The sequence below is a fragment of the Zingiber officinale genome, chromosome 10A (assembly GCF_018446385.1).
Source record: "Zingiber officinale cultivar Zhangliang chromosome 10A, Zo_v1.1, whole genome shotgun sequence".
NCBI lineage: Eukaryota > Viridiplantae > Streptophyta > Magnoliopsida > Zingiberales > Zingiberaceae > Zingiber > Zingiber officinale.
In genome coordinates, this window is record NC_056004.1 from 324,869 (window position 1) to 345,166 (window position 20,298).

The 20,298-nt window shown below is 38.1% G+C and overlaps 1 protein-coding gene, 1 long non-coding RNA gene and 1 pseudogene across 2 annotated transcripts; all 3 read right to left on the reverse strand.

Annotated features, from left to right (window-relative positions):
• Positions 1 to 954: 954 nt before the first annotated feature.
• On the reverse strand, positions 955 to 2,067 carry LOC122028181 (arabinogalactan protein 41-like). Its single transcript, XM_042587211.1, has 2 exons — positions 1,750 to 2,067; positions 955 to 1,206 (listed from the first exon to the last, which is right to left on the reverse strand). Exons 1-2 carry the CDS (start codon positions 1,862 to 1,864, stop codon positions 1,100 to 1,102), a joined length of 222 nt encoding a protein of 73 aa, XP_042443145.1. The 5' UTR covers positions 1,865 to 2,067; the 3' UTR covers positions 955 to 1,099.
• Positions 2,068 to 4,036: 1,969 nt separating this feature from the next.
• On the reverse strand, positions 4,037 to 4,840 carry LOC122027963 (annotated as a pseudogene).
• A 1,180-nt stretch (positions 4,841 to 6,020) lies between these two features.
• Positions 6,021 to 12,490, reverse strand: LOC122027546. Its single transcript, XR_006124448.1, has 2 exons — positions 12,109 to 12,490; positions 6,021 to 9,184 (listed from the first exon to the last, which is right to left on the reverse strand). It is a non-coding gene; the product is annotated as an uncharacterized LOC122027546 (long non-coding RNA).
• Positions 12,491 to 20,298: the final 7,808 nt, after the last annotated feature.

A 20,298-nucleotide genomic window follows, 5' to 3' on the forward strand; every position in this document is an offset into this window, starting at 1 on the left:
CACAAACCAGACCACTAGTCTCATTGATGGAGAGGGCAGTGTCATGTTGTGCATCCTTCATAACCAACACTGCAAACTATCATGATCAGACATCAGCCATGTGCTTTCCCTCCCCCTCCATGTGAGAGACAGCATGGGCGATATTGTACATTTTGTAGCATCTGCTTCACATCAACCCAAGTAATGCAAGAGCTTGCGTTGGAGACTGCCATTTGCCATAAACTTAGTGGGAGCACATGCTGCGGTGGGTCACAGCAGCAGCCTGTGAAGCTGGCAGAAAGCCGTGTTTGACATGTGAGAGCCCCCACCTTATGATCGATATATACACTGTGTTGGTGATTTACCTTCTTTCAGATCGAAGGGACTCCCTTATCACAATATATACACTCGTATTATTCAGTATAGTTGCAAATTCTAAACCTGAGAAACACAAGATATTGTATATAGTTTAAACGTTAAGAGCACTATCATCCATTAAAATTATTTTGTTGGCAATGGATTAAACATGCAAAAAATTTATAAGGGTATACATGCAATTCATCTATCATTAAATGTAGGATGCTTCATATTTATCCTTAAACAAAAACGCACAAAAATAATAAGAAGAAACTAACACGTTTTCCAGCTCCTAAATCTCAGATATCTGTCTGTTAGAGCCTATAGACAATAGTCCAAGGTGAGTTCAATAACTGCGGTTCTTGCTGCCTCAAGACACTAATAGTGCGGTCTCACATCTCTGAACTACAGGATTGCACATTTTATCAGTGAAGAAATGATAAGAGACATGAATGACAATAACATTAAGGACAAATCAACATGTTGCTTCAGTATCGAAGCTCTGAATCTCCAGACTGCGCAAATCAACATGATGCTGCAAATCACTTCTCCAAACCACCAGGTAGCAACATTTCATGGGTGAACAAACGATAATAAGTGACATCGATAACAAAAAAATTAGGGACAAATCAAGATGATGATTCTATTAAAAGTTCAAATTCAACACTACACAACCACATGGATCCAGATTACATTCAGTACGAGAAAAAAACAAGAAGCATTTCCTCCCTCACGAGCAGAAAATTTACTACTCCCAAGAGGCTTAGAAGAGCTTGTAGGGGGAGGAGGCATCCAAGGGGTGGATGAGGTAGGTCAGGACCAAGGCCACCAACATTAGGAGATAAGCAATGCCCTGGTCAATTGATGTCCCTGCCAAAAAAGAAAAGATGGAACAATGTTACATTTCGGAGTTCAATCAATCACACAGCACCACTGGGCTCATGGTTTGAAGTCGATTAGAAAGCTTTGGCTCACAAAAAACAAATTTTTAAAGTTGAACAAAATTGAGAAACGTACAGTAAGGAATTGTTGCAATGTCAGTGATACAACTAAAGGTGGAGGAGTTGTTGCAATGTAAGGAGACAACGAGGACAAGGAAACAAGCAAATGATGCTGAAAGGTACATTGGCTCACAGACTGAAAGTCATCTCATAATTTGAAATTCTAATGAAACAACATTTGTAATTTGAAAGATCATAGAGTGCAGTAAGGAAAATCTGTTTATCCTGACCAAACAAGATCCACTGTTAAAAATATGATAGGTTCAAAACGACGCCAAAAACTGAATGGAATGACAAGAAAAATCCGCCTCCAAAAAAAAATGTGGCTCGTTAGGTAGAGAAAAGAAATCGGGAATTTGACTTCTAAATTAGCAGATAAGGATAATAGAAGAGAATGGAAAGATCGAATTACCGTCACTGGTGGGGGTGGGAGCGGGGGCCTGGCCCCGTACGGCCGGGATGAAAATCGCCAATGCGAGGACCATGATGGCCGCAAGACCGAACGAAGCCCTAGGAACCCCTGCCATTTGCCTCCGAGATCTGCTGCTGCGAGCCGGAAAGCGAGCAAAATGCCCTGCGATCTCTCTTGCTGCCCTTTCTTCTCTGAGAGAAGATCGAAGAGGAGGAGAGAGATTGGGGGCGGCAAAGCGACTCGAATCGCCTCCGCCCTCGGCAGCTGCTTTTTCTTGTCTGTTCTCCGTTCCAGTGATATTCTGCTGGAAAGGGGCGTTTCTGAATTTATATCGGTTTGGGAGGGCGACTAATCCGGCACGCCGCTGGTTTTAGCGGTCCACTCTTCGCCCACGTGTACGTGAAGCTAAGACGGAAGACCGCCGCGGGATTAGACGAGCCGGCAGGGTCAAACGCCAGCCTGGCGATCGGCTTTGGCCGGTCGAATTGGACCACGGGACGAGCGGCCCAGAAATCCAACGGTGCACGGCGCCGCGCGAGGAATCAGAAATGTGTCGTCTCCAATCCAATCCAATCCAGTTCATTTCATTTTAAAAATTAAATTTTGATTCAATGTTGTCTAGTGCTTAATTTGGAAGTTGGAACTGCCTGGTGAGGAGAAGCCAGTGAGTATGTTTCCATACGGGGTTCTTTTTAGTCCTTATTAAGATGAGGAAATGGAGTTGCTGATGACCCATAGGGTGCGTTTGGTTTGGGGTTATTCTTGATAATCTTGGTTATCCATCCAAGGTTATTAACAAAAATCTTGTTTGGTTTAGGTATTCGATGATTCCCAAGTAATGCTCCATGCCCGACACGTCAGCAAAAGGGTCATGCAGTCCGAAATCGGAAAACCTCAGAAAACTAAGGTTTTTCTTGATTCCGGGGTTAACGAATTTTTTTTACCAAAAATATTCTCCGATAAGAAAAAACATGAAAAAAAGAGAAAAAATGTTTTAAAATTTTTAATTTTTTTTTTTTTAAAAAAATAATTTTAAAAAAAAATAAAAATTTAAAAAATGTTAAAAAAATTTAAAATTTTTAAAAAATTTTAAAAAAAAATTATAAAAATTTAAAATTTTTTTAAAAATTTAAAAATTTAAACTTTTTTAAAAAATTAAAAAAAATATAAAAATTTTAAAAATAAAATAAATAAATAAAAATTAAAATTAAAAAAATGTAAAAAAATAAAAAATATAAATATAATTAATATAAAAATATAAAAACAATAAAAAATAAAAAAACACATAAAAAAGTAAAAAAAAATATACAAGAAAAAGAAAAGTAAAAAAACATTAAACAATAAATAAATAAGAATATTATTATTATTATTATTATTATTATTATTATGTATAGTTAGTTTTGTAACTGAGGATAATACGGTAAAATATTAAAGTAGGGTATTCATTAAAACTTTCAAACAAACAAGTTTTTGTTGCATTACCTAAGTTGAACCAAACAACATTTGGTTATGTTTTATTCCCTATAACCTTGGTTATGTAATTACCTGGTAATCACATAACCAAGGTTATACATGATAACTTGAACCAAACACACCCATATAGTCAATCTATAGCTTGAACAATCGTACTAGGTAATAGAGTTCGATGAGTTTGAAAGTTGTATGATTATAAATAAATTAAATGTTCATAAATCAATAAATTTAATAAAAATTTATTTATGTTCATTTAATATATATAATATTAATTAAATAAATTAAATGAATATATTTGAAGATGTATATATTCAACTTATTAATATTTATAAATAATATTTGTTAATAATATTTATAAACAATATTCATAAACTGATTTCATCAATAAAATTCTTATCAATTTACTAAATAAATAAAGAAACTTCTAAAATGAATAAATAAATTTATATTTTCAAATTCATTAACTAATCAAATAAATTTAAAATGTAAAAATTTCAAACAATCAAATAAAAATTCGATAACATCTAAACAAATCAATATCAAATCAAACTCAAGCTCTTAAAAAATAAACCAAATCAAACTTAAACAATCATTTTAACGACTCAACTCATTTTATATTCAGCTCGACTCAGTTATCTTATCAAATAAACTTAAACAATACAAAATTTGACTTATTTACAAGACTAATGGGAGTTAATGGTTGAGCATATAAAACCCACACTTATTGCGGGCTCTCCCCCATTATATAATTTATTTTCGTATGAAGTGCAAAGTCAGATTGCCAAGCAATAACTAGAAACACAAGCTGAGCATGGATCGTCCTGTGAATAACTTTCACCTCCCATTGAATGGACCTACAAAAACAACAGTCGAAATGTCCAGAGGACACTCCTCCCACTCTAAATTTGATATTCAATCAGATATCAAGTACTGCTAATCACTATTCCAAAAATCAATAGCCACACTGAGACAGATTAGAGACGAGCATATCACCTTTTGCTACCAAGATTCAAGCATATATTCTCATTTCCAGTCCAGGAACATCCTTTACAACTTCATATGTCACAAATGCAATTGCAATGGATGGGACCACCTGAAAACCAACAAAGTTGTTAGCATGCGACATGTTCTGGTTGCAGAGCTTTTTGACTTACAATTCTACCACAAAATAATCAGATAACATTGCAAGGCATTAACCTTTACCGAATTGGGTACAAGACCCTTGTATAGCGCCCCAAAGCCTTCATGACGCACAATTTTCTGGAATGCGTCAATCATTCCGGTGTACTCCAGAGGAGCTTTACTCTTGCCTTTTCCTGTCACAACTGAAGCAGCATCCTTCCAACCAACCATCTGCATTCTTCTGCGAACCACGTCTAGAGGATAGGCGACAGTTTGGCCAATAGTTCCAGCAACAGAGCCACAAGCAAGCTTTGTTACTACGCTCAATTCTGAGTCTTGAACAAGGCCATATGGGTTTACATTTAATTAACCAGTCCTTTAATGACTCATAGATTGCAAAGTTCAGTCCTACATAAGGAATCCACAAAGAAGATTGATCCGGCGGTAAAAGCAGGGGATCCCCGTTCTGGAGAGTCAACGTCACGTGGAAGTCAAAGGGTCAGGTGTCCGATCGGAGAATGACGGACCGACCGGACGCCCGAGAACAAGTGGGATCGATAGGCCGACTGGCCGACCAGGGTCTAACTGATGGCAAAAGGCGCCCCGGCAAGAGTCGGGGTTCCGGCGCTCATTGAACAGGATCGTAGGGCTGATCGGATGGCACGTTCGGCCGAAGACATAAGGTAGCATACTGCTAACAGTCTCCACAGAGCACCTTACCGAGAATCTCCCAAGTAGACCACTATATATGACCGGCCGGACGTAAGGCACGTGCTGGCCGGCCGGACGCTCGGCAGGGAATGAGGAGAAAAGGACAAGGGACATCTTCTGACAGCGGCTATGCTCTATAATCCGGCCATACTCCAAATCTTACGACAAGGGGTTTCGCTGTCCCATCGAAGACGTGCTTGGACTGTAGCAGTATGGTGTCAGGTAAGCTTGTTGACAAGCCCTTACTGAGGTATGGGCTGGGGACACGTATTCGCCTCGGTATGTGTGCATGAGCTCCTTCCCAGCTCTATATAAGGAGCCTCGCATTTCACCGGAGGTACGCAATCTCTGATACTTGGAGCCACTTCTTCGTTGTTCGCTTACCTGACTTGAGCGTCGGAGGGTCATCGCCGGGAACCCCTTCCCGGCCCGACTTCTGTGCAAGTTCGCCGGAGGTCCGTGCGGACAGTCAAGAGATCTGCGTCAGCCGCTTGGAGAGCGCCACGTGCCCAGTATCCGTTTATTCAACTTTCGGACAGGATCAAAGATAATGAAAAAGATAAAAGACTTTGAATTTGATCTTACAAATATAAACTTTTGTCATCACATCCACCAACATTATCAAACATCCATGTAGCATGATAATCTGTCATGATTAAGATTGGGAATAAAAGACTGCTTTCTGATCACAATTCTTAAGGGCACTAAAGCTTACAGTAGCTTGATCTTATCATGTCAAAACTCATTAAAACAAGGAGAAAAGGTTGGATTTCTGTTGGTGTTTCTGTAAAACCTATTCCAATGGTGATAAAAAAACAAAATGTGTAAATGGAGTTAGCAAAAACAGTTTCTCCAGTGCCTAACTTAGACATCTGACAATCTAAAACCTAAAGTTTGCATCGCATGCAAGATGAAAAATAAAAATATTAGTTTCTACGACGTGAACAAGACTTACTACTCCTATGACAGATGGAAGCCACCATTTGTACAAAACACGGGAGCCCTCTTCATGATAAACAGTGCCCAATGCGCGAAACATTTCTCTATACTGGTAAGGGGATTTTTTGGTTTGTTTTAGAAAATAAAAAAAAATAATTAACCGGACTAGGTAACGTCAAATCTGGGATGACCGGCCCGGCCCCACGAAAGTTTTCCATCGATCACTAAGATAAATCGGGAAGCGCATGTGACGGCCAGCCCAGAAGCTCAGCATCTTTTGATTACGCCCCCCATTTAGAGGAAAAATTCCTACAAATATACCGTAGCTGAGGTTCGAACTGCGGATACATGGGAGATAACCTAAATGCCCTATCACGGTACCATGACCCCGGGGACCTATTTTAGAAAACAAGATATTAGCAATGAATGTCTGCCAATGATTTACAATGTCATAGAAGACATGAAAATAGAAAGAGGTAGGAGCATCTGAATCGTAATCCTTCCGCGGACCATATCCATTGGATAAGTAGCAGACATAGCAATTATATCAGCACATGCTCCAGCACCAAGACGCAATGCAGGACTGAGTTGAGCATCTTGTCTATTATCATCTAAAACAAAGATAGATCTACCAATAGAACTCAGAGATATGGAGTGATAATTAGATAGTTTAGACTTTGATGGACACCTAATATTTAGCATGTCTGAAAAAAACATCCAAATTGGATCGTTTGGAAAACAGTTCAGTCAAATTAGTGGATTTGACCTTACCAAAAAAGCATGTTGCATCATGCACACTCCGTCCTTGTATCTAATACTTGTACAACATATTCATGTTGGTCCAGTATTTATTGCCTTGAACCATCGTCCATTCATTCCTTTCCCGCAAAACCTCCCCATAGAAAATCCTTTATATCTTAGCTTTTGCCTTGGGTCTGTTGTAATAATGACTACTAATGGAAAAATGATGGGATTGATACCTTCTCTATGTTAGTTGAACATACATTTGGATTAACTCAGAAACTTGCTAATTTGAAAAACGCAAATCAATGTGATACATTAGATGGATGTGGAATGCTGTGATGATTTCTTTTTCAACAATATATATTTTAAAAAAGTAAAAGAAACTATAGCATCAACAAATAATATCAGATATAATGCTAAAACAAAAATAACACATTTTATGAGTGTAAGTCATACCGTTGCCAGATTGATGCTAGTAAAGCCACAGAATTCCACTGATAAATTACATATGCAGTTATTAGTAAATTCCTCCAAAAGAAAAATACATAATATAAAAAATGAACCTAATCTAAGCTACTAACTCACAAAAGTCAGACCTATTGTTGGTTCATTTTGATTTATTAGAACACCTCAACTAGATTCCTTTAAGAGGATGATCTTGGTTTTTTATTAGAAAGTTGGTGAGTATCATTAATTTGGGATTAAACAATTTGCAACGAGTAATAAAATATTTAATGTTTTATCATATTTTTACGTCAGACTTTCTGTTATGTATAATCTTTGACAAATGCTATTAGCACAGACCAGCCCTTAACACGGTTTGAGGCAAAAAAAAGTTTTTTGCCTCAAACAGAATTGTTCTCTTAATTAAATTGAAAAACTCACTTTCCAAGCAGATATCAGTTACAGTTTATGATGAATAATATGGTTTCCATTGAGAAGAAAGAGGGCAATTACTTCCAGGAAAGAACTCTTTCAATAATAATTTTAAGAATGAAATAGTAGTTAATTGACTATATCAGAGCAGGTTTCAAATAACTGATTCTTTCCAAAATCAAGGAAAATGTTGAAATGTGATTCCATTCCATGATGCAAGAACTTACCTTGATGCTTGTTCATAGCCGAAGAACTTCACAGCTGAGTTTGGGACTATACGTGCGCACTTAGTACCATTGCCTCTGAAAAGTTCTTGAAAACCCTCGGTTTTCCATATATACTTGAGCCCTTGGATAGGTCCATTATACTGAATAGTATGGGGATTTTGAACCTATATTTACCACCATCTATACAACATGAGAAGGTAGGCCTTGTTTGGGTGGTAAATTTTTCTAATTTTATTTTCTTTGGCACATTTAAATTTAATAGAAATGTATGATGATGTGGTAAATGTTTATTTTTTTCCTTTTCAAATGTCTCTGATTTTATTTTACTTTTTAAAGATTACAAATTGAAAATAAAAAAATCGCTAACAAAATAAAGTCCAAAATTATCACATTGTGAAAGTCATATATCAAATAATTTATGAATGATACTGGACATAATGCAACATGAGATCCATATACAACAACATTATTTGCAAAATGCATACATGTGCATTTGAACTTAGGTCGCCTCACAAAAATAAATACATAATACCCACACCATCTTGAGAGATGATGGACATGGTATGATTAGTTAGCTGAAGTGAGAGTACAAATGGCTTTGTGGGAGAGCACATCGATAGTCTTACAAGTTACAACTCCCATTTGATCTTTCTGGAAGACAAACCACCACCAAAACTACACATTTCAACTTTTTTTTATCTTATTTTTATGAATCCAATGGTACCTTGTTTGTCTAAATGATATAGTTTTGAACCTAAAAAAAAAATAGAAAGAAAAAGATTTTTTTTCAAGACATCAAGAGCACTTTGGGTGTGGAAAATAGAAAGGTGAGAAGAAGAGCATGAATTGGAAAAATAACAGACCAAGTGCACCTTGTGGAATTACCCAACTTTTGGTGCACCTATAGGTTGCTAATAAATTTTTTAGTATCCCCAGCCACTTTCACTGCCATCCATAGGAAAATGTGCCAATATTTGTATGGAAACTATTGGTTGTCATTAGAATGCTTTCTAAACATTACTTGATGGTTTTGAAGGGTCGTGAATGGAAATTTTAGCCAAAGAAAACTTGGTGATAATGAAAGAATATAGTACAAATTTTTTATTCAATTATAGAAGATATCTGTTTGGAATATGATAATGATTCATACCCATGACAGAAACTATACCTAAATCTATGGAAGAAACACAAAATAACTTGCTTTTATTAAAAAAATATCTAGTTGACAAAAGAAGACACAAAATCACTAAAGCGAAGGAATGAAAAATAATAGATATTCCATACAAAACTACACCTGCAATAGGATTTTTAGCTGCTCAAGTGGAGCAACAACTGTTCTTGATCTGAAAAAGTATTGAGAATTAGTAATTATGTTAGATTCTTTATCATTTCACTTTCAATACCAAATTAATGTATACACATTTGATGAAAAACTAGAACTCAGTAAAAGTTCACGCAGATTGAAAACAATAGTACAACATAAAAAAACCTAATTTCTCATAGACAAAGAATCCTCTTTGATCTCATTCATCCATAATTTTGTAGAAATATTAGCAATCATTTTTTATCAGAAGGGAGATAAAAGGACGAAAAACAATTTTAAAAAAAACAGCCACTTTCCCAAAGTTTGATATGATCATATGAGCAACAATGTCATATATTAAGCCTTAAAATCAAGTGCATGAGTATGTGAGGCCACCTAACATTTTTGAGTGGCTAACCATTACATAACTTTACCAAAACCTTTAACATCATCTTGAGAAAGTTCAGATCCTTTGGTCCGTAATCTCTGATCCCCTCCTGATCCTTTCCACCATTTGCACATCGAATCGTAGCCGGAATCTAACCAAAATTGGCTATGATCTCCCCTGGGTTCACCTTTCCACCTAGGTTATAGTTTGGGTCGAGCCAGGCGGCTGGAGGCCGTCGGCGATGGACAGGCCACCCACTTGTCGACGTCATATAGTCCACCCAACGACCGATGGCCTGGCTCAACCCAAACTATAACTTAGGTGGGAAGGTGAACCCAAGGGAGATCGTAGCCAATTTTGGCTAGGCGTGCAAATAGCGAAAGGATGCGGAGGGGACCAGGGATTGCGGACCAAAGGATATGCTCCCATCTTGAGAGCCTAAAAAAAAGAGTATCCATGTATGCCTAATCTTACAACAAACCAATTAAAAAAATTCTCGTCTTCAATCTTGTTTTCAAAATATCTGATCACCTAATTTCAAGAAGATTACTTGTAGTTCCAGGCTACTAAAAATTTATATAAAGTATAAACGAATAATGTTTAACATCCAATATATACTTGTAGTTCCATAAGACAAAGGTTTTAGACTTAGTAGAATAAAGATAAAATATATGAAATTTAAGTTTAGTAATATTATGTGTAATGAGACAATTGTTAAGATAGAAGATGACGAATTGCCCGGAACCAAGAAGTTTAAATATTTATGATCATTTTTACAAAATGATAGAGGAATTGAGAGAGATGTCTTACATAGAATACAAGCAGGATGGTTGAAATGAAGGAGAGCGTCCGGTGTTTTATTTGACCATACCTGTAAAACTTAAAAGAAAGTTCTACAAAAGCGCAGTTAGACCTGCTATGATATATGGAGCTGAATGTTGAGGTATGACTCAAGTACATGAGCAGAAGATGAGAATTGTAGAGATAAGGATGTTAAGGTAGATGTGTGGACATACGAAGATGGATAGAATAAAAAATGAAAGCATTAGAGAGAAAGTCGGAGTTGCATCTATTGAGGAAAAACTCCGTGAGACACGTTTAAGATAGTACGAGCATATACTTAGGCAACCAATAAATGCTCCAAGTAGGCGATGTGAAACTATGACAAACACGCATATCAAACGAGGAAGAGAAAGACTAAAAAAGACTTGGTTAGTAACAATAAAATAAGATAAAATTTATTTAAGTATAGATGATGACATAGTTAGAGATAGAGTTCAATGGCATAAAATGATCCATATAGCCACTCCATCTACTGAGATAAGGCTTAGTTGTTGTTGTACATACTTCAGCAACACGTCTTCATAGTATTGCATGTCAGTTACAGATATTGAGTTGCCCATCTAAATGCTAGAGTTAGAATATTCAGGAAGTTCAATTGTATTACACCATTGATGTCCATCTGTCATAGTATGAAGTTCAGGATAAATGAGTGCTGATCCAACAAAATATGAACAAACAAATCCAAAAATGGTAAGCTTTAACTATTATTCTGTCAAAACCAGAATTAGTAGCAATACGATCCATCTTTTAGGCTTTTGGCTAAGAAAAGGCCTGAGAAATGAACCTATTAATCATTATTTTAACCAATTGTGATACAAATTCACAATGGTAAAATGATACACATTCCTATATAATACTCTAGTATTTATACTAACAACTTCTATGCCTGCAGAATTTTTGGCAGTAATCATCTACCAAGATCACTCTAAAACCTGAATTATACAATAACTCAAAACGTTTATTTCTAGGTGACTATGGATTTCCATCACACATACAATTAAGGCTCATCTGACTATCCAAAATGTCTCCAGAGTTTTTGACAATAATCAGCTAACCACTGAGCTATGCGATAACCCAAAATGTTAATTTGTAAATGACTATGGATTGCCAGCACACTCACAGGGTTTATACTATCCCTAATGACTGATCACTGAAAGGGTTTCCCTAACACCGCTAGCAATAATGGGTTACTAGGAAGGTTCTAACCAAACTGAATTTAGATGACTCAGTTTGTCTGTGGCACTGAACTGCGACTGCAATACAATGTGCACAACGTGGACTTCTGTCGTGCTGTAGCTCTCAAGGTCTATCAAGACACCTCTGACATTACAAATTCAATAGCATTCCAGTTCGTCGAAAAGAATCAATGTGTCAGCTTCTTATTGGTTTGGTTAGATAGGCTGGTACCATTTATTAAGGCCTATCGGTTAATTAATTAGGACGGTGTCACCAATCAATCCTAACATTCCCATGGCATGATGAATCATTGTGAATATTCCGAAAGGCTACCAATCTGCATCAAATTCACAGTTATATTAGCACACCCCATCTTGTTAGGTCTCAGAAACTATAATCGTTGAGCTTTGGCGTTGCAATAACTATTCCGCCGAAATATCAACTTAGGCAAAGACATACTTGGGAAGCATCAAGAATTACAGAAAAGCAAAAAAAAAGTAGGGAGGGTGACCAACATTAGATATTTCGGATAAAACAAAGAAATCAGTAAAGCTAACCTATGAACATTAAAGGAAAGAGCCGATCAGTGGAGAAGCGTATTGGTGAACCCACACTCCTCCCGCCACACCTCGGGCCACAAGGGACTTGCAGACGCTCAGGATCGAGTGACTAGGAGCCTTGACTCCCTCTCGCGCGAGCTTCGAATCCTCGGCGAGATTCACGATCGTCCTCACCGCCGAACCCCGCGCTCTTTCCCACCACATCCTGATACCATCAAACTCAACAGCAAAGATCGGACCGGCCTGAAAATCTACACGAAGCGAGCACTTGGAAAGGCACGAAGCTTCCTTCACTCCGAGTGGCGGCGATAGGGTTCGGATTTAAGGAGTGAGGGAGACAGAGAGACTTAGCGTCGTCTTTTTATCTATACCCACTCGGTTACCACGCAGTGCAAAGGATGAGTAAACAGCGGGTCCCCTGTTCGGCGATGTCCGATGTATGCAAAAGTACCTGTTGAAAACATTGTTGATAGATTGAACATTAATCTTTAATCACCGTGATAAATTACAAATAAAATTATTATAGTAAAAATGATTACATCGGTCCTTAAATTATAAATTATTACAAATAAAGTCATGAAATTACCAATCATTGCTATTTGTTCTCACTTGAGTTATCAACAGTGCCAAATCGAGACAGGATAATGTTTTGATATTTTCATTTTCTTTATATTTCCCTTCAACATTAGCCAATTTGTCTGTTATTTTGATTATTAATGTAGTTACTTCTTTATTAAATACATTTATTTAGGCGTTTGGTTATTTTATAGCTATTATATACTTATATTCATGATTAACTTCCAAATTGAGTCGTGTAAATTATGTTGTATAATGTCGTGGAATAAAGGTCAGCATCCAATAAGTAAAACCAATACCATTATCTGATAATTCGAAGTGCCTTCATCATCAATGGGATGACGTCAAAGTCGGTCACGTAGTGAAGGATATGACATTCCCCACAATCTAGAGGGGGAAAAACATTTTTTGAATTAGTGAGTTCTTTTAGGTTCGATAAAAACAATTTAGGCAAAAGATTGTGATATTGCAGCTTAAAAAATTGCTTAAGAGATTAATTAAGAATACACAAATAATATGCAGAATGCAAAAATTAATTTATGCAAATAAAAAAATGACATCAACTTACATGCTAAGAAAGAAACAGGCAATCAATATATTGATTTGACCTGAGAGATAGAACAGTGGAGAAACACACAATGTAAGTTACACTAGAGTAATGACTATTTACTCTCAAGAGCCATAAGGAATAGAAAGAAATTTATAATAGAAAATTATTTTCAGAGGAAAAAAAAGTTTAAAAAAAAAATTCTTTTATATTTTTGTTTATCTTGATAGAGGAAGATGGATAAATATGACATAATTTTATAAAAAAAAAAGATACATGTATCATTTTTTAATATATGATGTAATTTTATAAGTTAAAAAGAATACATGAGTCATTATTTTTTGCTATATGGTGTAATTTTGTGAATGAAAGGTAATACATTCGTCATTTTTTTCTAACCGTTGCCGTCCGATTTTAAAGTGATCAATTTTGGCTCCAAAATTATTCGTGGATGGATTATGTTTTTATTTCATCTATAAATTTCAATGAAGTAAAATGGTGAAAACTTTTTTACTGTAAATTTTTTTTTTAATTTTATTTTTCGCTCTGTCAAATAAATAGAGCATAAATCATGAAAACATACAGACTAAATTACAGAAGTATTCTAAACTAAAGAGAACTTGAATTGTATGGTCATTTTGGTGTGTTTATTTTTGGTGGGAATACTTTCACATTGAAAATACATTTAAAAAAAGTTATAAATGTGTGCTGATTTTTGTTGGGAATATTTTCATATTGAAAATACAAAATATATATATATATATTTAGAAAGATATCTTTATTGTATGAGATATTTGATATATAGAGTTTAAAAATAAATTAATAAGGAGTTAGACACAAATTAAATAATATTATATCATTGATTCTGTCGAAAATCTGAGAAGACGTATTTGTCGGTGTGACGTATTTGGAAGGTTGACCGTATCTCCATGACCTGGATGATGAGCTGTCCTCTATGTTGACCAAGTCGTCCGAAGTCCTCTGATCAACAATACTTACAGCCAGCGACCGGGTTGCCCCGATCCCTGATACCTTAATGCTCGAGGTGGGTCCCGCAAACATATGAGTAGCCAGATAATAATAGAGAAATAAATACACGAATAAGGAGTACGAGAATGTACCCTGGCCCGGGGGGCACCCTCGGATGGGTCGGTGAGCTGATCACGGTGCTGGTTGAGCCATCGTGACCCGGGTGAGTAGATGGGCGTGAGCCGACTAGGGAGCCAGATCTAAGAGTGATGTCCTGGAGCCCAATGCGACAAAGATCCAAAAAGACGGCATGTAAGCCGGATATGACAACGGCTCGCAGGCCGGTACACAACACACAGGCCGAATAATACGACACGCAGGCCGACTGAGACCAATAACCACAATCATAATAACAATACGCAACGAAATATAACGACTCGATGACCGGAACACAACACATAATGCAAGACCTAAACCACCAAGATAGTGCCACAGTAGTAGCTCGAAGGTCGGCTCAGCGATGGCTCATCGCCCGGCAAAGACCATGGGCTGGCCGATGGTTGTCGCTAGAGGTAACACTGGATGACAGCACCAGCCGCTGGACTCAGTAGCGGTAGCAACGAGAGTAGACAAAGATGTGCTTAGGGGCGATGAGGAGGCCGCGGTGGAGGTCCGCCTAGGGGACCCGTGCTTGGGTTTGGTGCAGGTGGTCGCAGTTGGAGCAGCGGCGAGGGTCGACGAGCTCTGGCTCGAGGAGGTGACGGGAAGAAGCCCTCTGCAACGAGCGGAGGAAGAAGAAGTGAGGTGGCGGTGGGCGGTTGCTACCGTCGAGAGAAAAGGGAGAGCGTGGGAGGCGCTGGAGGGTGCGCTGCGAGGAAGAAGATGCCGAGCCCGTCCGGCGGCGTTGCGAGGAGGAGGAGGAGGATGGCAGCTACATGTGTGCTGATGAAAAGCGACGGCGAAGCGTGAGGTGGCTCCGACATGCATGAGACAGTGTCGAAAGGGCAAGAAGCTGTCGGCGCCGGATTTGGTTGGCGTCGGGGCATGGCAGACGGCACAGTTCATGCTCTCTCCTCCTGGCGGCGAAAGAAGCACCAAAAAAAACCCCCTCCACGAAGATGACCAGTGCTGATTTATAACACAGAACCTAATCACACCAAAAGACCAAAACGTCCCTCTACTTTCCCTTAATTCCTTTTGGGCCCCTTAACATATCCGCATCAATCATTATAGAGATATGTGAATTATTTTGCTCCTAATAAGTGATATCGAAATCATAGTCTATACCGGATGTCATGTGAGATAACGTTAAATAAAGTTGAGTGGAGACCTAGAGTAGGTTAAGAGTAATCGGATACTTGAGGGATGTCAAGAGCAGGTCAAAAGTGAGTGGATGCTTGTAAGAGGCACGAAGGATTGTTGAGAATATAATCAAAGTCCCACATTTGACATATATAGAAAGGATCATGAGTTTAAAAGATAAAAAATAATTCCACTAGTATAAGACCTTTTGGATAGAGCTCAAAAATATATTTTAACATGAAAACTTAGGCCTAAAGTGAAAAAAATCATATAATTATAGAAATATGCAAATTCTTTTGGTCCTAACATATTTTATTTTTGTGTTTTTCTAGCATTAGTTGATAGAGCTATAATTGACAAGTCTCTAATAAATGGTGGATAGTGTTCGAAAAAAATGTGAATGGAACAAGTGGTTGATGAAAATAAACTTCGATGTGAATGAGACATTAGTCATACATTAGGATTGTGAGTACCCCGGGTTGATTTTGAGGTGGTCAACCAGGTTTTGGCGTAGTCAACCAAGTCAAGTTAGGTCCTGTTATGGTTTGATCCTTGTGTTTAAGTGTACAATAACTTAAAAGCATAAGAAGTCGAGCAAAAGACGCAGCGAACGAGAAAGATGTCATGGGAAGGGAGTCGACGAGCTCGGTGCATCCGAGGGACAAGAAGCTGTGGAAAAGTACACCTGTAGATCAAAAGGACACGTGCGGCGTATCTGAGGAACAAGAAGGCAGGGAGGAAGCGTGCTCGAGAAGAAGGTCATGTTGGTGCAATCGACCTAGGTTTTGATGTGTATGTCAAAGAGTTTAAGTTAGGCTTTCATATGTATTTAATATGTGTTTGAGTCTTGCAGGACTTGGAGAAATACATGTGGAACTTGGTGCGGCCAAGTGTGGGAAGCTCATCCAAGGGCTCGGATCGTTGAGTCGGTGAAGGGTGGTGTGGAAGACATCCGAGGGACCGTAGGACGAGGAGCAATAGAGTGGAGCTGAGGGAAGTGGACTTCAAGGCAATGTGAAAGATGGCACGGAGAGGAGCCGCGGGCTCGGGTGCATCTGAGGGATGAAGGCCGAGGAAGAGGACTTCAAAGGCGACTCCAGAAAGGATGATTGTGTGAGAATGTACTGGGACCAGTCGACTGATCCAGCTTCACAGAATGCACAGAAGCATTCTGTGCTTGTCGACTACGGGGACCAGTCGACTGGTCCTGAGACCAGTCGACTGATACATAGCCATTGGCAGAATTTGGCTTTCTACATAGAGACGTTGGCTGGGTCCAACGACACACCAGTCGACTGGTGCTTGGACCAGTCGACTGGTGTCAGGTTTTAAGTTGATTGTTGATCAACTCTCTCCTCTTATTTAAGGGATGCTTTGAGGGCTTGAAGAAGGTTACTAGTGCTAATTGTAAACCTTCTTAGTCTTGCCCAAAGCTTCCAAGTCTACTCTCTTCCTCTCCAACCCTAAGTTTCATCTTGTAAAGAGGAAGAGAACTTTGTGAGAGGTTTGCTCCACCGAGAAGGAGAAGCTTTAGTCGGAGATTGTCGGGGACTGATCCACCGAAGGATCAAGGGCTCGTCCACCTCAAGGACACGTCGTGGAGTAGGAGCATCATCTCCGAACCACGTTACATCGAGCGTGTTAGTGTTTGTATTCTTGTTTGTTTTTCATTGCTTTAGCTTTAGCATATTCCGCTATGCACTAACCCCCTTGTAGAGAAGAAATTGATTTGGGGGTGACCTAGCTATCCAACCCCCCTTCAAGCCGGCCACCGATCCCCTTACAAGTGGTATCAGAGCGAGGACGTCCTTCAACGGACTAATCGCTGAAAAGAGCATTTCATCAAAATGGCCGGCTCAAATATTCATCCACCCAAATTCGAATGAGACTTCTCTTGGTGGAAGAAGAAAATGGAGGTATTTTTCAATACCGATTTTGACATTATGCTAATCATGAGAAGTGGTTTTGAAGAACCCAAGGATGGACGCAATGAGACAATCGACATAACAAGATTGACCAAAAGCTAAAAAGAAGAGCATCTAGTAAATTCCAAGGCAATGCATCACTTACTACATGTTCTTCCACAACAAGAAGTAACAAGAATTGGAAACTATACGAGTGCCAAAGACTTGTGGGAAAAGCTAGTGGAGCTTCATGAAGGGACATCGGAAGTAAAATTGGCAAAAAGATACCTCCTTCGAACTCAACTCAACAATATCAAGCTTGAGAAAGGAGAAAAAGTATCAATTTTACATTCTAGAATTAAGGAAATTATTAATGGGCTAACAAGTGTAGGTGAGACACTTTCAAATCGAGACATGATGATGAAAGCCCTAAATGCTTTCCCAAGAACCACAACTTGGAGCTCCATTGTAGATTCATACTACATATCAAAGGACCTAGAGAAATCCTCTCTAGATGAACTCTTCTCAACAATGGAGCTTCACAAAACAAGAGTTGAAGGATTAGATGAAGAAGCTCATAGATCAAGAGGAGTAGCCCTTGTGGCAAACAAGGGAAAAGGAAAGAAAAAGAAATATTCATCACCACCATCTTCCGACTCTGAAGAATCAAGTGCCTCAATGGATAGCGATCAAGAGGCATATATAGTAAGGAAGATGAGAAAGACATTTAAATCTTTTTCTTCTAACAAATCTCGTGCTAGGAAAAGTTCTAGAAGCAAAAGTAGGACAAGGAAGATCATTTGCTATAATTGTCAAGGAGAAGGACACATAAGAGATGATTATCCTCTCTTGAAGAAGAAGGAAGGGAAGAAAAAGGAGGAGAAGAAGACAAAAGAAAAAAGGGAAAAAGGCTCAAAACCTAAAAGCAACATGGGATGATCCATCATCATCATCGGAGGAAGAAGAGCATCATGTAGTCAATTTTACTCTAATGGGAATTGATGATGTAGCCTCCACCTCATCCGAACAAGAAGAAGGAAGGAGCTCAAGTGAAGATGAAGAAGGGAGCTCAAGTGAAGGGGGAGGACAAATTTCATATTCGGACGTCTCGGTAAGTGAGATACATAATCTTCCTCCCCATGTTTTAATTAAAATTATTTCAAGCACAAATGATGATTTGTTTAAGGCAAAAAGAAAGAAAAAATCCTTGAAAAATGATATTTACATGCTTAAGGAAAAATTAGAATCCATGACTATTAAGGATAATGATATGCATGCTTCTTCTAATTCTTCAAATGATTCATGTTTAGAAGAAGAAAATAGGAAATTAAGGGAAAAGGTAGAATACCTTACCAATGCCCTTAGGAAATTTGAAATTGGTTCTAAAACCCTAAATATGATCATTAGAAATAATGGGTTTTAGAATGAACCAAATAATAAAAAGACCTACCATTGTTTACTTGTTAGGGGGCAATCAAAAACCAAGACCATAGATAGAAAATAGATCCCCAAGGAATATTTGGTTAATCCAATTAGAAATAATTTCTATTGGGTGCCAAAATCAATCCTCAAGGGTTAGAGGATTTTGGGTTAAGTCAACCATGGAAATCATAATTCAAATCCTTGAAAAATGATTGACTTGAGACCTTAAGGGGGAGCACTTAGCATTGCTAGAAATTCATGATTAAGAGGGCTAAGTAGAAGTTACCTTTATCTCACAATGACTTGTCTTCTTTTCTAACCATAAATGTGAGATATTAGGATGATACAAATAATTCACATATGCTTATGACATTTTGATGAGTTATGTGATGTATCAATTTTTAGTGATCATAGACCAACTATGGAGAAAGCAAATGTTTAATTAATGGACATATTGCTCATAGATCATAGTTGGATATTTTAAATGTTTTGAAAATAATTCTTTGTTTATTTACTATGGTATAGCTATATTGAAACATATGAGTGCAAAACTGGGTTTTAAATTGATACAAACTTACATGCTTTTGGAATTCTTGAGACTTGGTCAAAATTTCAAAAATAGGTTTACTTTTCATGAAAACATATTTTTCCTAGTTAAAGGACATTTCAAGAAATATGTGTTCAAATTTTCATGATTTTTTGAATTTTTTGGAATTTTTTATGCATTTCTGAAGTTGGCCTCAGAAGTATGTAATTTAAGTTCAGCATGTACTAGTCGACTGTGACAGGTACCAGCCTTCCAGCACTCTGAGGGTTTCTGAAATCAAGTTTTTGGTCCAAAATTGGTTGGAATTGATACCATAGTATGTGTACGTGTCTGGTACAATATTTTTGATGGTGTCAAAGGGGGAGAAAAGGGAAGGTTAAGTTAGTAACCTACTTGGTTTACTTGTGTGCAAATCTTTGAAAATTAAGGTTGAGAGCATGTGTTAAGGGGGAGCTTGGGTTTTATGCTTCATATTTACATATTGCTTCAAATTTTCAAAGTTGTGATTTATGTCTAACTTAAACATATTGCCACACATCAAAAAGGGGGAGATTGTTGGTGCAATCGACCTAGGTTTTGATGTGCGTGTCAAAGAGTTTAAGTTAGGCTTTCATATGTATTTGATATGTGTTTGAGTCTTGCAGGACTTGGAGAAATACATGTGAAACTTGGTGCGGCTAAGTGTGGGAAGCTCATCCAAGGGCTCGGATCGTTGAGTCGGTGAAGGGTGGTGTGGAAGACATCCGAGGGACCACAGGACGAGGAGCAATGGAGTGGAGCCGAGGGAAGTGGACTTTAAGGCAACGTGAAAGATGGCACGGAGAGGAGCTGCGGGCTCGGGTGCATCTGAGGGACGAAGGCCGAGGAAGAGGACTTCAAAGGCGACTCCGGAAAGGATGAGTGTGTGAGAATGTACTGGG